Source organism: Delphinus delphis, chromosome 21 (genome assembly GCF_949987515.2).
Source record: "Delphinus delphis chromosome 21, mDelDel1.2, whole genome shotgun sequence".
In the NCBI taxonomy this organism is placed as follows: Eukaryota; Metazoa; Chordata; class Mammalia; order Artiodactyla; family Delphinidae; genus Delphinus; species Delphinus delphis.
Window position 1 is genome coordinate 21,957,626 of NC_082703.1, and position 16,480 is coordinate 21,974,105.

Below are 16,480 nucleotides of genomic sequence, written 5' to 3' on the forward strand. Positions count from 1 at the left end.
TATTCCTTACTCAGAGGATAGTTTGTATTCTCTCTCACCTCTCTTTTTTTTCTAGGTGGGCTTTTTAAAAAACCAATTTTAAGTTTTTCAGATCTGCTTCTCAATTGGTTGTTTTTCTCTCTTTGAATTATTTGATTTTCAATCTTTTTCAAATATTAACATCAGCGTGTAAGCCTGTAAATTTTCCGTCTGATTAATTCTTTACCTTTGGTGTTTTTTTTTTTTAAACATCTTTATTGGAGTATAATTGCTTTACAATGGTGTGTTAGTTTTCTGCTTTATAACAAAGTGAATCAGTTATACATATACATATGTCCCCATATCTCTTCCCTCTTGCATCTCCCTCCCTCCCACCCTCCCTATCCCACCCCTCTAGGTGGTCACAAAGCACCGAGCTGATCTCCCTATGCTATGCGGCTGCTTCCCACTAGCTATCTATTTTACGTTTGGTAGTGTATATATGTCAGTGCCACTCTCTCACTTTGTCCCAGCTTACCCTTCCCCCTCCTCGTATCCTCAAGTCCATTCTCTAGTAGGTCTGTGTCTTTATTCCCGTCTTGCCCCTAGGTTCTTCATGACCTTTTTTTTTTTTTTAGATTCCATATATATGTGTTAGCATACGGTATTTGTCTTTCTCTTTCTGACTTACTTCACTCTGCATGACAGACTCTAGGTCCATCCACCTCACTGCAAATAACTCAGTTTCGTTTCTTTTTATGGCTGAGTAATATTCCATTGTATATATGTGCCACATCTTCTTTATCCATTCATCTGTTGATGGACACTTAGGTTACTTCCATGTCCTGGCTATTGTAATTAGAACTGCAATGAACATTTTGGTACATGACACATTTTGAATTATGGTTTTCTCAGGGTATATGCCCAGTAGTGGGATTGCTGGGTCGTATGTAGTTCTATTTTTAGTTTTTTAAGGAACCTCCATACTGTTCTCCATAGTGGCTGTATCAGTTTACATTCCCACCAACAGTGCAAGAGGGTTCCCTTTTCTCCACACCCTCTCCAGCATTTATTGTTTGTAGATTTTTTGGTGATGGCCATTCTGACCAGTGTGAGATGATATCTCATTGTAGTTTTGATTTGCATTTCTCTAATGATTAATGTTGAGCATTCTTTCATGTGTTTGTTGGCAATCTGTATATCTTCTTTGGAGAAATGTCTATTTAGGTCTTCTGTCCATTTTTGGATTGGGTTGTTTGTTTTTTTGATATTGAGCTGCATGAGCTGCTTGTAAATTTTGGAGATGAATCCTCTGTCAGTTGCTTCATTTGCAAATATTTTCTCCCATTCTGAGGGTTGTCTTCTCATCTTGTTTATGTAGCTTTGGTTTTTTATTATGTATTGATCTCAGTTTTGAGTAATAATTGGGAAGTTAGCAAAACAATGAAAGGCATAGGGTATTCCAGGAAAGGAAAAGCATGTGAGCCATCATAATAGCTCAAAACAACATGTCACTTTCAAGGAATTACAAATAATTCAAGGTGAAGGGGAAATATGATTAAATATGGCCATGATAGTATTTATTCATTCAATCAACAAATATTTACTGAGTGCCTACAAAAAGTGTCAAGCGCTATGCTAGGTGCTAATAACCATAAACAAAATAGATACGGTTTTACAGTACTTATAATATCACAGAAGATGGCAGGCTAATAAATATTATAAATGTGAAGTTAGAAGGTGTTATTTGAATACTTAACAAGGGGACCTAACCTCATCTCAAAGATCAGGAAGGCCTTACTTAAGGAAGAAACATTTTTAGAAGAGATCTGAAAGTCTACAAATTGGAGTTAGTAAAGTAAGAAGATGATGGATGGTGGGAAAAATTCCAAGCTATAGAAAGTAGATAAATCCCTCCCAGGCAAGGGACAGCATGTCTGTCATCATAAAAAGTGAAATAAATCTACCCTAGGTAGAATGAAAAGAGCAAAGAAGAGTAACAAGAAATAAAGGAAAAGAAATGAGTCAAGTCTCGAAGAGCCTTTTAACCCTGATATAGATTTTGCCTTTATCTTAAGGATAATGGGAATACACTAAAGAGTTTTTAACTTAGTGAAGTAGTGATTGGATGGTAAAGGGAGATGATTTCTGAATAATTTCAAGATTTGTTTTAAGTTATATGATATTTGGAAGCACAATTTACCGAGGGAATAATTAATGAGGAGCTAATTTAAGAGGTAAAAATGATAGATTTCATTTTGGAAGCATTACATTTGAGCTCTCTAGGAGATCATTTTAAAAAGAGAAAAGATGTCTTGTAGGCAGTTATAAATAGAACTCTGATTCAGGATAATGTTGTAAGCTGGAGATATGGTTTAAAGCTTAATTAAATTGCTCCAATTTACCCAGCTAGTCATAGGTTGAGCCTGGCTTATTATTAATACACAGTCCACAATATTAACATACAAGAGGAGCAAGCAATCTCTGAAGAAGCAGGGTAAGGTTTCCAAAAATACACTATGCTACTGCTTAACATTCCCTCCACTTCCTGTTGGAGCTTCTTATTGATCTAAGTCTCTCTCAAAGTTAAGCATTTCTTCCATGATCAGGTTAACATCCTTAATCTTTGTTTCAACTTTGAGCCTTAAATAGGTGTGGTTGGATGGTTCATAACAGAGATTAACAACTACTAAGCAAGCATATTATTGCTTCCATTATTCTCTGAAGGTGGATGCAGAAAACCACTCAAGTCATACAGGCATCCTAATGGGCAGTAGATAACTACACGCCTGAGTTGTCAAGAGACAGGACACCGGTGTCCATTAATGTTAACTCTTCACATCTGACTCTGGGGAAAAAGGTTGTTTCACAGGAAACCACCTAATGTTGTACTGTATTGTTATATTTTCAAAACTAAAAGGAGAGAGACACTAGTTGTAAGAAAACAATGGGCATCGTAAATAGTTTGTGCCCCTCAAATCAAATTTGTATGTGTGTGTTCCTCTATTTCTGATCATTTCAAAAATCTTAACTTTTCTATAGGCTTCACTATTCCTATTACTGGTTTCTCTATTTGACACAATATATTTATGTAAACTCTAGATAAGCTCTGTCAACTGTCACACTGCTTCTTACACCCTTCAGGAGGCATTAGATGAGTATTTGCATCTATGAATTAATTATATGAAGTGTGCATTGTTATGAGAGGCACATTAATAAATAGCTAACAAAAGGCAGAGGTGAAAATGAGCAATTATTTAGATTTTAATAAAATCTGAATATATAAACCTCTTCCTCAAAATAATGCATATACTTATAAGGCTTGTTTGGTAACATTTATCAATATGCAACTAAATGAGTTTTTATTCAGTTTTGTCCACCTGGCAAAACCTTTGCTATTCTGAAGACAAATGTATTCTCCATTGAGTCTCATTATACCCCTGACAATGTCTTCAAGATCTTCATTCCATACTGTCCTTTGGATAGGAAACAAAATTTTTAAATATTTTAGAAAATTTTTTAAGTCTTCTTTAAAAATCTTTTAAAAAATAGTTTCTTTTAGAAAAAAGTAAACCGTTATGAGGCATGGAAATAAAAATAGATTTTTGACAACATTAAAAATTCTCTGTACCATCTGCAATCCCTTTAAAAGCCAGATGTGGATCTGGATTGACATGGTTTCCCCCCACTGAAAAAAAAAGTGGATCCAGAAGGAGACTACTGCCACCCCTATATATTATATATTCTGGTTTTCAGCTCTGACAGGTCTAGAATGGCAGAGAGACAAGTACTAAGAAAAAAACACGGATCAAAAATAATTCCCGCAATACATTATATTAATAGATACTGTAAATTTCTCTTTTTAAATACCACCGCCACCCCGCCCCAACAGAATGAGGACTATTGAGAGAGACCTATGAATTACAGTAATGTATTTAAATCATATCTTTTAAGAACAAATATTTTTTAAGTGGTAGGATGAGTGAAGAGAAAGGAGAGGGTAAGACCTAGAGAGGCAGGTACGAGAGAGGCAGCTCTAAGCAGCTACCGAGGAGTGTGAGAGGACACCACAGACCAACTGCACCTATCTTTTGAAACCTGGCCATTTCTTGTAAGACACTGAACTTAAAGTACATCCCCACTCTCCCTTCCCCCTGCTCATCCTGAGGCTGCCATTGGCTGATCTGATGCTCTACATAGGCCACAAATAGAAGGCACGATACCACATAAATTGAGCTATCTGCCTCACTATATAATGTGTGTATACATGAATCTATGCAATATGACTGGATCAATACTTCTCTTTGATGTTAAGAATGCTTTAACGGGCTATGACACTAGGATAACTATCAACTCAACCTTCAAATACCTCCAAGAAGGAACAGCAAATTAAGAATTCACTGTGCATGTTCTACCCCTCCAGCCCCCATTTCCACCCCTACCCTCCAACCCTGCAACTTTTTAACGTTAGGAGCAAAATATTTCAAATGACAGACTACACTTCAAGATTTTATAACATTTCTAAACATTCCTAAACATCTCCTCAGAAACACAGATCTAAACACAGATCAGCAAGCACATGTTAAATTATTAACAAATACTATTTATTATGTAATAGTACTAAAAGATGGAAGAGTATTAGAGTCACAGCCCTAAATTTCTTTTAAATGCTTGAGCTATTTGTTCCACAATATCTTATATTTTTTCAAGTGATGAGCACTTGATAATGAATTTTTGGTAGTCAGGACTTATAAGGCTACTTGTCTTCCAGATGCTAATAGGACTGTACTGAAGCAGTCTTGTAGTTCTTCATATTTAGTGCCCTAAAATTGAAAAATAAATGCACATTTAATTTTATAGGTGCAGGTAATACATCTGTTTATTCTTGTAAAAACATTTTGCAATAAAAATTACCAATCCAAACCCAAATTTTCTCACCAAATAAAAAGCTTCACTTTATATGTCAGATATACTTTTAAAATGTAATTTAAGAGGGAATAACTGGTTTATGATACGAATTTTAAATGCTATTGCCCAAAGGTTTATTAGTTTTTAAATTAGGATAAAAGAAGCTAAAACTTGATTTAGGATAATATTTGTGATCATGTAAAAAAAAGAGGGATTGAATAAACTCAAAATTACTCAACAAAAGATAAACTGCTGATTTTCCAAAAGAACAATCAGCGACTTTTTTCTTTACTCTGCTCTAAACATATATGCTAGGGCATCATAGAGCTTTCTTGGATCTGTCCTCTGGATAGCCAGAAAACCTGAAACCACCCTGCACCAAAAAAATTCCATCTATTTGAGGGTCAGTGTTGTGAGGAAAATTCCAATCTTACTGTCAGTTCTATTGTATAACTAAAGTTGGCCAGAGTACTGATAGGTAACTTGCCAAAGGATAAAGGTCCAAACACATGGAAAAAAGGCTTCATACCTTTGTTTCCCAGACCGACTGTCTACCAACTAGCCTGCAAAGAATATTATTCCTACAGACAACAGTCAAATTACATAAATAATGAAGGGCAGGTCTTTTGTGATATAATAATCATGTTGGTATTACAATCACTGTCCGCAAGTGATCAAGATGTACTACTGTTTTTACAAAAGGAAAGAATGTGAATTTGATGTCCTTTACCTAATCCATTGTATGATTACACTGAAGTTAGAAATATGTAAGTTAGTTAAATTGGCATTAAAAGTTTTCCAATGAATAGGTGGAAAGGTAATCAAATGAATTCTTCAGTTATTTATGATCTTGCACACACACCAAAAGAATGATGGATTGTTCCATTCTAAATTACACTCTGAACTTGTAAGAACTTCTTTTCAGTTTTGAGAGTGCTCAAAATCTAGGTAAAATTGAAGTTCCATGATACATTAATAATATATATATACTTTTCCTCGAAGCATTTTTAATTAATCGGAATATTTCCTGCTTTCATAGGCTATTTGAAAGTTAAGAACAGAATAAGTGTCATTAGGATTCTACACAATTACTGAGAGCCTGGGGCCCACAGAGAGATAATAATTTAACAAGGGTCAAAAGACTGAGAAACAGACAATGTTAACATGTACTGCTAACTGAACTCTATATATCTAAAGTCTCAAATGACTCGAAATAAGGTGCTATATAGATTTGCTTTAAAAGTTATGAACAGAGCAGTTTGGTACAGATAAATTAAGCTTTTTGAATTGGGAATTTCAGAAGATGGGAAAGAACTTCTACGGGGGAGGGCAGGTATAAGAAAGAAGCTGAGATTTCTAAAGTCACCCAAATTTGTCATTTTTTAAAGTATGTATAAATAAAAGATATTATTTTGAAGAAATCTAAAAGCTGAAAATAATTTGTCTGGTTTATGGGCTAAATGTAACATTACTACCTTTTGACATTCAAAGTCATTATACTTTCAGTTGGTCTGCTTTTTGGTCCACCTGGTGGATGGAAAACCTTAGCATCTTTGCTGGAAATATGGCTTGTCAATTTAACCCCGTAAGGGTCAGCAGAATGTGAAGGGTAAGAATCAAATGTTCCTGCCTTCATTCCACCAGCCTACAAATAAAAATGAGACGATTTAATGTGGTTTTGTAAAAATGCTTCTAACAAAATTAGATTTGAAGAAGTTCATACATATTTGTGTACTGTACATGGAGTTTGGTTTTACATTTAAAGAAAATTGTCTATACTGTTTAATTCAAATATCACCAAAGCGTCTCCCTACCACCAATTCTATGGGGTTAAGACACTGTAATTCCAAAAGTTCTCTATTAAAATGCAAATATTTATAAGAAGGTAATATTCTAAACTGTTGCCAACAGTTAATATTTTAGTGAGAATTTATCAGATCAGGCTATCATCTACATAGGAGGTGAGCCCATTACTGAGGGAATGAGACCTAGGTCACATGTATTCTGACAGAGAAAGGAGTTAGGCCTCAGAACCAGAAGAGGCCAAGGGTAAGGTTTGTCCAACAGGGAGCCTGGCACGACATGAGTTCACTAAATGTCAGTAAATGATGGGGAAGATACTAGAAATAAAAACTTTTTTTTTGATAAAAATAAAGGAAGAGCACATAGAAAAAGAGAGAGGAAAATGTAATCCACAGTCAGTCCTCCGTATCCACAAGTTCTGCATCCTCAGATTCAACCAACCTCAGATCGAAAATATTTAAAGAAAAAGAACTCCAGAAAGTTCCAAAGAGAAAAACTTGAACTTGACATGTGCTTTACATAGCATTTACATTGTATTAGATATTATAAGTGATCTAAAGATGATTTAAAGTATACAGGAGGATGTACAAAGGTTACATGCAAATACTATGCCATTTTATATAAGGGACCTGAGCATCCTCAAATTTTGGTATCCTGAGAGTGGCAGGGGGAGTCCTGAAACCAATTCCCCATGGATACTGTACCATATACTGTACTTTTCTTGTAATCTATTAAGAGAAGTCAATCAAAATATTTTTTGAGCTATACACAAAACAAACAAACATTTGCTTTGACCTTTTAAACTGACTTACTAACAGGATTTTTATCATTATATTATATATGGTCACCAAGAAAACTCTATACAATCACAATAACCCATTTAATTAGGCATCCTTTCTCTTACAGTGTCTAAGTCAGATATACATGAAAACTTGATTCGTTTGAAAGATATGGTTGTAATTTTTCAAGTTTTCCAGATAGAGACACATGGATTATTTTTAAGAGCAACAAATAATAAGGAATCTTAAGAAAATAAAATTAATTAATTAATGTAAAAGCAAAACAGATGAATTGAAAATGTAAAAATATATATGGTAAATAAACCAACCCACTAGATGATACTTAAAAAATAAATAGGTAAGTCTATATTATAATTAAGATTGAGAAATGGGTGGAAGAAACCTGTACATATATGGAATATCAAAAACTGTAAGATAGTATTTTTGTACACCTCTATGTTAATAAATTTGAAAATCTGAATGAAATGAATGATTTTCAAAGAAAATATTGTCAAAAGTGACTCAAAAAGAGAGAGACCACCTATGGAAAACAGATGGGCATCATGCAAGAAATTAAGCCCAGAACATTTCCTATGAGAATTCTTTCAAGCTTTCAAGGAACAGATATTTCTGGTGCTATTAAACTCTCACAGAATATAGAAAAAGAAGGAAATCTCCCGATTGTTTTAAGATGCTAGCATCTACTTATACCAAAATAGAACAAGGCATATAAAAATAAAAGTACAGACAGTCACAACCCTTAAAATTTTTGATGTGAAAATACTTAATATTAACAAAATAAAACACAGTGTTACACTTAAAGATTAATACAACACAGTCAAGTGGGCATCATTCCAAGAAATCTATTACTGTTACTCATAACAAGTCAATGGAGAAAAAAAAGATGGTCTAAACAGATTACACCAAAACATTCAGTATAATTCTACATACATTCTTGATTTATTCTTATTTTTGTCATCTATAAAAATGAACACTGGAGGAATTCCCACGATCTCCATTACATATCCAAATATTGCAATGAGCATGACATAAGAGATATAAATATTAGAAAGGAAGGACCAAAATTATTTGCAGATATATAATCATATATCTAAAGATCCAAAGAGAATCAACAGAATACCCATTAGAACATAAGAAACTTTAATTAAGTGGCCAGTTATTTTAAAAAATCAGATGTTTTAATAAGAACAAATAATATAAGAGGATTGATGGGAGAAAAAAGCATTGACCAGGACCTTAAAATAAGTAGGAATAAATATAAGATAGATAAATCTATGTGAAGTAAAATATTAAAATCTACAAGACAAAGGTTTTTGTAAGTATCTTAATTCTAGATCAGAAGATTCAAAATATAAATATGCTAATACAAGCAAAAATCTAAAGATTTAATTTTAGAGCAAAATACCAAAGGTCTTTTTTTCCACAGCACTTTACAAAATAATTCCAAAGTTCTAAATAATAAATATTGGAAAACAGCCATACAACTTTTTTAAAGAGTAAGAAGAGACTAGACCCACCCTGTATTAAAATGCAAAAATAATTAAAAGTAGTTTGGTACTGGTAGAAATAAACATCAATCAAATTACATGAAAATTCAGAAAAAAAATACCTAAAAACTGGGCATTTTGATTTGATAAGGGTGGCATTTCAAAGCAGAGGTGCTAATTATCCTATCGGTGAGATCAGGAACAACTGAATTTTTTCAAAATCAGTTTTACATAAATCTAATTTAAGTATAATAAACTGCACCCATTTTAAGTTTACAATTCTATGAGCTTTGACAGATGTATACACGCTTGAAACCACAACAACAGTCAAGGCACAGAACGTGTCCTCCCCACAAAGCTTCCTTCTGCCCTTAAAACTGAATTTTGAAAAAGGTAAAAGCTGGATCATTACCTTGCTCTTTACATCAAAATACATTTCAGTAAAAGAAATCAGGAATGCATATTTTTCTAATACTGCTGGGAAGGAAAGTCATTCTGAGAATGACATAAACTCAGCACAAAGGACTGATAAATTTGACTACATCAAATTATTAAATTTCTGAATAGCACAAAATACTATAACCATAGTCAAAGATTCACCAGACTAGAAAAATTATTTTCAACACAAATGATAAAACAATATCCTTAATATATGAAAAGATCTTACAAATCATTATCAAAACGACAAATGTCCTAATAGAACATTCGCAAGGAAAATTAACAAGCAATTCACAGAAGGTAAACAAAAGCATAAACTAAGGTTTACTGTTAGAAGCATTTTCATTTCTATTCACACTTGCTGTAAACCTCAGCAGAAGGGAGACAGTTCATTTTAATCACCACTTCAAAAACTAAAGATGATCTGACTTCTTATGCTTTTGGGAAAAACTATGCCTAAATCTAGAGAGGCACTTAGAAAATTCATTGTAAAGTAAAATACTTTTGAAATGGTTATGAAATGGTTAATAATTATTTCATTATAAGAGCTTCATTATTTCCTATGCTACGGAGCACAGGCGCTGGACACACAGGCTCAGCGGCCATGGCTCACGGACCCAGCTGCTCTGCGGCATGTGGGATCCTCCCGGACCGGGGCACGAACCCGTGTCCCCTGCGTCAGCAGGTGGACTCTCAACCACTGCGCCACCTGGGAAGCCCTATGCTATCCAGTTTTATGACTTTTCATAATTTCATAAAAACGAGTTTCATGATTCATGGCATGATTATAAACAAGTTTATTATTTACATGGGTAATAAAATGACAGCAAGAGGCAACGTTTCTTTATAATGCTTAATATTTTTTCATTCTAAAATTTTTAACTTACCTTTTTACCAGGAGAAGAGGGCTTAAAAGGGTGTGCAAGTGCTTCTTTCTTCTCTGCTTTTTTAATTGGTGGTAAAGGTTTCTCAAACAAATAAGGATTGGTATCAAAATATTCCCTTGGGTAAAGATTTAATTTGAAAGGTGTCCCTTTAAGTAAACGATGGTGTTCTTCATTCTCTTTCTGTAAATTAAAGAGTTTGAAATTATATAGCAAAAATTACTCAAACTGGAAGTAATGTAGAGTTAATATACCTTTAAATTTTAATATAAATATGTAGATTTTTTAATATATACCGCTGGGTTCACTTTTTTGAAACATTCCTTTGTTATGTTCTATTTTTATGATACAAAAGATATGCTTACTTGTGAACAAGCACAGCTATGATTGTTCATTTTGGATATAAATTTATTTGATGTATAGAGATTTATTTATCACTTGAACAAATCTATATCAACCATCTGGGTGATATAAGGCAGTAAAAAAAAGTCAGTCTCTAGTTCAAACCCTAACTCCTTCCTGCTTTTTAGCATTTCTCAGGGACACTGGGAAAATTACTTTTTTAGTGTCACATTTTCTTTAAGTGTAAATAATGATGATACTATTCCCCCCACCCTTAATGCTCTTCTAAAGATTAAATGAGATTATGGGTTCAAAGTACCTGGCATATGATAGGTCTTCAAAAGAATGTCAGCTTTTACTTCTAAAAATAAGGAATACTTACTTTCTACATTACAACATTTTTATATTACAATATTATTTTAGGAAATCCAGGGACATAAAATTTCTGACTTATAAATAATAAGTTCTAAAAGTAAAAACTCTAAAGAGAGAAAAGTATCCACAAATGTGAATATGCTTCACTGTAAGTCAAATATTGTAGAAAGTGAGTGTAAGAGGCTTATGCCAGTACATCTCAGTTTTTATTTCTGCCATGTAATAAAGTGAGTCGTTTTCTCCCGTCCTTTCACTTTCTCTTCTGTAGGTTTTCATTCTCTACTCTCCACTTCCTCCCTTCTCCCCATCACTCCTCCATCCCATTCATTCACCATAATGGCCTGATCAGCCCAAAAGTACTACCACTACTTTTTTTTTTAATAATATCTCCATTGTAAGGATATTTTTTTAAATTAATTAATTTATTTTTTGGCTGTGCGGGTCTTCGTTTCTGTGCGAGGGCTTTCTCTAGTTGTGGCAAGCGGGGGCCACTCTTCAACGCGGTGCGCAGGCCTCTCACCGTCGCGGCCTCTCTTGTTGCGGAGCACAGGCTCCAGACGCGCAGGCTCAGTAGTTGTCGCTCACAGGCCTAGTTGCTCCGCGGCATGTGGGATCCTCCCAGACCAGGGCTCGAACCCATGTCCCCTGCATTAGCAGGCAGATTCTCAACCACTGCGCCACCAGGGAAGCCCACTACCACTACTTTTTTAGGCACAATATATTAGGGTGTGGTGGGAACACGGCTAAGGACCAGGATACTTCTAGGACTCTTCTAACCAAAATAGAGCATAGTTGATCAGGCCAACTTAACAGAAGTCTCACAGCTGGTTTGGAGAGATACAGGATAGACGTGGTAAACTATAGCAGGGGTTAAAGCTCATTCTGGGAATCTAATATCAGAAAGGTAAAATTATCACAATTCATAAACATCAATCTGCCATTGCCCAAGTAATACAAATAGATAAAATGAAACAAACCCTAATTAGATCACAAGTGAATTCTCTAAGTCAACTAAATAAGAGAAAGGTTGGAAAAAGTTAAAATAGATTCTTTTACCTTGTCATTTAGTTTTGCTGCATCATAGAAATCAGCAGAGTGGGAAAACTGTTTACCTATGGTAACATTTGCATAGCTAAAGAAGGAAAACAATAATGATGATGACTTCAGGGTTCAGAAATTAAATTTTTTTTTAATTCAAAACAAATGATGCAAAAGTATTAAAAAAATCTTACCCATATCCAGTTCCTTTCTTTCCTGGGTTTGTGTACAAATTCTTTCCAGGTGGCTCATATTTTTCTTTGGGTTTTGATTGTGCACTGAAAAATGGGACTGGTCTACCTATTGTTCCATAGTAACTTCCTAATCCACATCTTAAATACAGTTTAACCACAAGAACAAAAAGGAGCAAGTTAAAATAGCAAATTTTGTGTTATACATATTTTACCATAATTTATAAAATATTATTAAAAGGGGAGCAAAATATATGCAATGGAACTGACTTGCCTAACTTTGGTAAGAAAAAAATTTTTTTTCTTATTTTGTAATCTAATTTGCCCTATTTTTCAAAGTCACAGATTTTGAGATAATATTTTTAATTTTTATGCCTATTTTAAATGTTCTACATAAACAAAACTTGATAATCTCTAGGAAGTTAGAAGTAGAAGAGTTTACATTAATTCAGTTAACTATAACAACAAACAGAATCTTTGTTTTTTTTAAATTATTTAATTTTTATTTAAGTATAGTTGATTTACAATATTATATAAGTTCCAGAGGGTGGGAGAGGCTAAAAAATACAAAACAGTTATTTAAAGGATAAAATACATATATTACATGAAAAAGAAGTGAAGTAGTGACCCAAAAAATGCACATCTGAATTTATATCTAAGAAGAAAACAAAGAAACCCAAGAAAAAGTAGTAATAATAAAAATAAATAGGGGCTTCCCTCCTGGCGCAGTGGTTAAGAATCCTCCTGCCAATGCAGGGGACACAGGTTCAAGCCCTGGTCCGGAAAGATCCCACATGACGCAGAGCAACTAAGCCTGTGCACCACAGCTACTGAGCCTGCGCTCTAGAGCCCGCGAGCCACAACTACTGAAGCCCACGTGCCACAACTACTGAAGCTCACGTGCCACAACTACTGAGCCCACGTGCCACAACTACTGAAGCCCACACGCCTAGAGCACGCGCTCCACAATGAGAAGCCACCGCAATGAGAAGCCCACGCACCGCAGTGAAGACTAGCCCCCTCTCACCACAACTAGAGAAAGCCTGTGCGCAGCAACAAAGACCTAACACAGCCAAAAATAAATAAATAAAGTTTAAAAATAAATAATTCAAACCTCTCAAAAGTGTGAAAAGGTGGAAAAAGATAAACTATAATAACAGAAGACATTCTCCACTCTTAACAAAAACGTAATAATTTAACTTTGAAGACCGCAGCTTTACTAATCTCAAAACCATAAATAAGCCCCAAATTATTTTTCAACCAATCCTCGTCTGTCATAAACTCTAGATTGAGAGTCAACATTATTGAGTGTGAATTAACATCATATTATAAAGCTCAGCTATATTATATGATATCACATAGACTACATGATCTTAAGTATTTAAAGGTTAAAGAAAAAAAGAATCTCACGTTGACAATTTTCACAACTTAAATATTGTTAAACCCCATACATGTATTTTCATGCATGATTTTTAAATAACGTATCTTTGATAAATTATCCTCTTTATCCAAAAAAGATTTCTCCTAATTTCACATTTTGTATTTACACTTTTCTTAAAGTTTTAAAAAGCAGATAAAATAGTCAAGGGCACAGACATGATGACCCAAGGCAACTTTCTTCCTAATCTGACTATTGCAAGGTTTTCAACTAAACTTATTTTCATTATTTAGTTGACTTCATTAGTATAAACTGATAGAGAATAGTGACAGAGATAACCAAAAATTTAATGTGATAATGAGAATCTACTTAATCAAAATTACCTGTCAACCTAAATCATCCAATATAATTGTCTTCATCTAAGACAAACTTAAACTAAGAATCATATTTTAAAAAATGAATCATACATAAGTAAGTCCTACGGAAAAACCAAAACTTAATTTAGGATGGAGGAGAGAGAGATATGCAGGAGATATATCAATATTTAAGACTTTTCCCCAAATACTTACGGCTTCTTATCTCCATCACTAGGAAGGAACGCTTTGCCTAGATTTTTTTTGGCTTCTTCCATCATATGCCGTCTCCTCACTTGATTCAGGTTTACGTAGCCTTCACCTTCAAAAATCCTTACAAAATGGGGATCAAAATAACCTGCCTGGAGATTTGACATTTCTTTGGATCCCCCAGGTAGCATCTGTCTATTTTTGCTTGCAGCTTCATTAAACGGTCCTTTAAAAATAAATTAGGAATATCACAATTTTGAGCTCACTAGTAATTAAAGGACATGAAAAATGACTGAAAAGTTTCAAAATGTGATTTGGACCAGTGAGTTTTGAGCTCTTAAACACTATTTCAAAACATTTACTGAAAGGTCTGTGTCAAAGGCTATACTGACAATAAGAACTAAGAGGCTTCCATTAAAACATTTTAATAATTAGATTGAGGTCCTGTTAAACTCTGAATCTGAGAGCTGGAAGACACCTTAGGTCACTGAATCCAATTCTTCCCCATCGATACACTACAGAACACTGTGTAAGAATATGCTAGGAAACTATTTGTGTCAGATGTCAGTAAGCGTGTGTGTGTGTGTGTGTGTGTGTGTGTCAGTGTGTATTTTTAGGTTGGAGGGAAAGGGTATTTCATACTCAAACTGAAACAATTCCCCTCCTGGGTATATACTCTAGACACATGAGTGCCTATATCCACTAAAAGATGTAAACAAGAATGTTCACAGCAGCTTTATTCATAACAATCAAAAACCACAAACAGGGCTTCCTTGGTGGCGCAGTGGTTGAGTCTGCCTGCCGATGCAGGGGATGCGGGTTCGTGCCCCAGCCCGGGAGGATCCCACATGCCGCGGAGCGGCTGGGCCCGTGAGCCATGACCACTGGGCCTGCGCGTCCGGAGCCTGTGCTCCGCAACGGGAGAGGCCACAACAGTGAGAGGCCTGCGTACCGCAAAAAAAACAAAAAAAACCACAAACAACTCAAATGTCCATCAACAGGGGAACAGATAAATAAATTGTGGTATACAGTGAAGTACTAGTAGCCCAATAATTTTTAAAAGGCTGGTTTTATGAATATTTAAAACTTCTTTTGCAATTTGCATCTAGGAGAACTCAACTTGTAAAGTCCTTCCATAATGTGAAAGAATTTTTTGAAGTGCAAATAACCATTAATTCAATTGGTTATCTAAATGTGAATTTGTATCACTGATTTTTCTTTAACTTAGGTTTTTGAAATGATAATATATTCACATGGTTCCAAATTCAATAGTATAAATATTTTCACAATAAATTTTCCTTCCACATTCCGTCACCCAGTTCCTTTCCCACAGGCACCCATGATAGTAATTTTGTTTTCCAGAGAATGTTTAGGCATGTTCCAGTAAATATTTTCATATTTATCCTTTTCCATTTTCAATGTTTAGCATACCACATACATTATTAAATAAAAAGGCAAGGTACAGAATAGTGTATCTTGGAGATGTTTCATATCAGTGTATTCTTTCTTATTGTTTTATTTATGACTCTTCTAAAAATCCCTAAGCTATTCATTTAGCATTTCATTTTTCAAGAAAGTGATCATGGATGGCCTTTTCAGATGCAAATGTTAATGCTGTCTACATAGCAGAGTGTCCCATCTAAGGGAACAAAAAAAGCTAAAAACAAAATATTCTGGGAGAAAACTGCCATGCACCTTGGAAAGAAATAAAATTACCTATGAGGAGAATATATGAAGGTAGGGTAGCCCAATAAAATGAGCTTCCTGCTCTTATAAAATTAAGACCATAAAATATAGACCATTAAAAAATATCATTTAACAAACGTTAAAGCCAAAATTTTATACAGAAAACATCACTCTTAGGCTGTAAAGGAAACCAAATATACTTACGATTAAATTGTGGCACATATTTATCACCAACAGTAACATATCCCATCTCACTGAAGAGCCCAATCCTCTCCATATCTGTTTTCCCTCCTTCCACAGGCATGGCTGCTTCTTGTGGTGGTGTGCTCTATATAGGTAACTTCAATGGGTCGCTGAGGGCTTCTTCTTCTATAGCAAAATCCTACTCTACACTGAAAAATACAGGGGAAAAGTTTAGGGAAAAGGTGATTACTAAATTTCAGTCCAAGTTACTTGCAGTCTGAGAGTTAACATGCATATCGTTACATCACAAAACAAGTCTCAAACCATGTGGGGAAAGAATCTACTTTGTGGGGCTGAGGGGGAACAATGGGGATTCAAAATTATCACCACAAACCCTCCCCTTGACTGTCCAGGTGAAGTATCCACAAATTACAAAGAAATGTGTA

The 16,480-nt window shown here is 34.6% G+C and overlaps 1 protein-coding gene across 12 annotated transcripts in view; it reads right to left on the reverse strand.

The window, feature by feature from the left end:
• Positions 1–16,480, reverse strand: part of CFAP96 (cilia and flagella associated protein 96) — a 157,560-nt gene that overhangs the window by 139,023 nt on the left and 2,057 nt on the right. For 5 of the 12 annotated variants that reach the window (XM_060001567.1, XM_060001569.1, XM_060001568.1 and 2 more), the window contains exons 2-8: positions 16,056–16,243; positions 14,172–14,391; positions 12,228–12,365; positions 12,052–12,127; positions 10,282–10,461; positions 6,342–6,511; positions 3,937–4,781 (exon numbers count right to left, since the gene is read on the reverse strand). In XM_060001567.1, coding sequence (XP_059857550.1) covers positions 4,733–4,781; positions 6,342–6,511; positions 10,282–10,461; positions 12,052–12,127; positions 12,228–12,365; positions 14,172–14,391; positions 16,056–16,155 — 933 coding nt within the window. In that variant the 5' untranslated portion in view covers positions 16,156–16,243 and the 3' untranslated portion in view covers positions 3,937–4,732. Of the gene's footprint in view, positions 1–1,324; positions 3,435–3,936; positions 4,782–6,341; positions 6,512–10,281; positions 10,462–12,051; positions 12,128–12,227; positions 12,366–14,171; positions 14,392–16,055; positions 16,244–16,480 lie in introns of those variants that run through there. The other 7 variants (XR_011246328.1, XR_011246329.1, XM_069540284.1 and 4 more) reach the window with 4 other exon arrangements.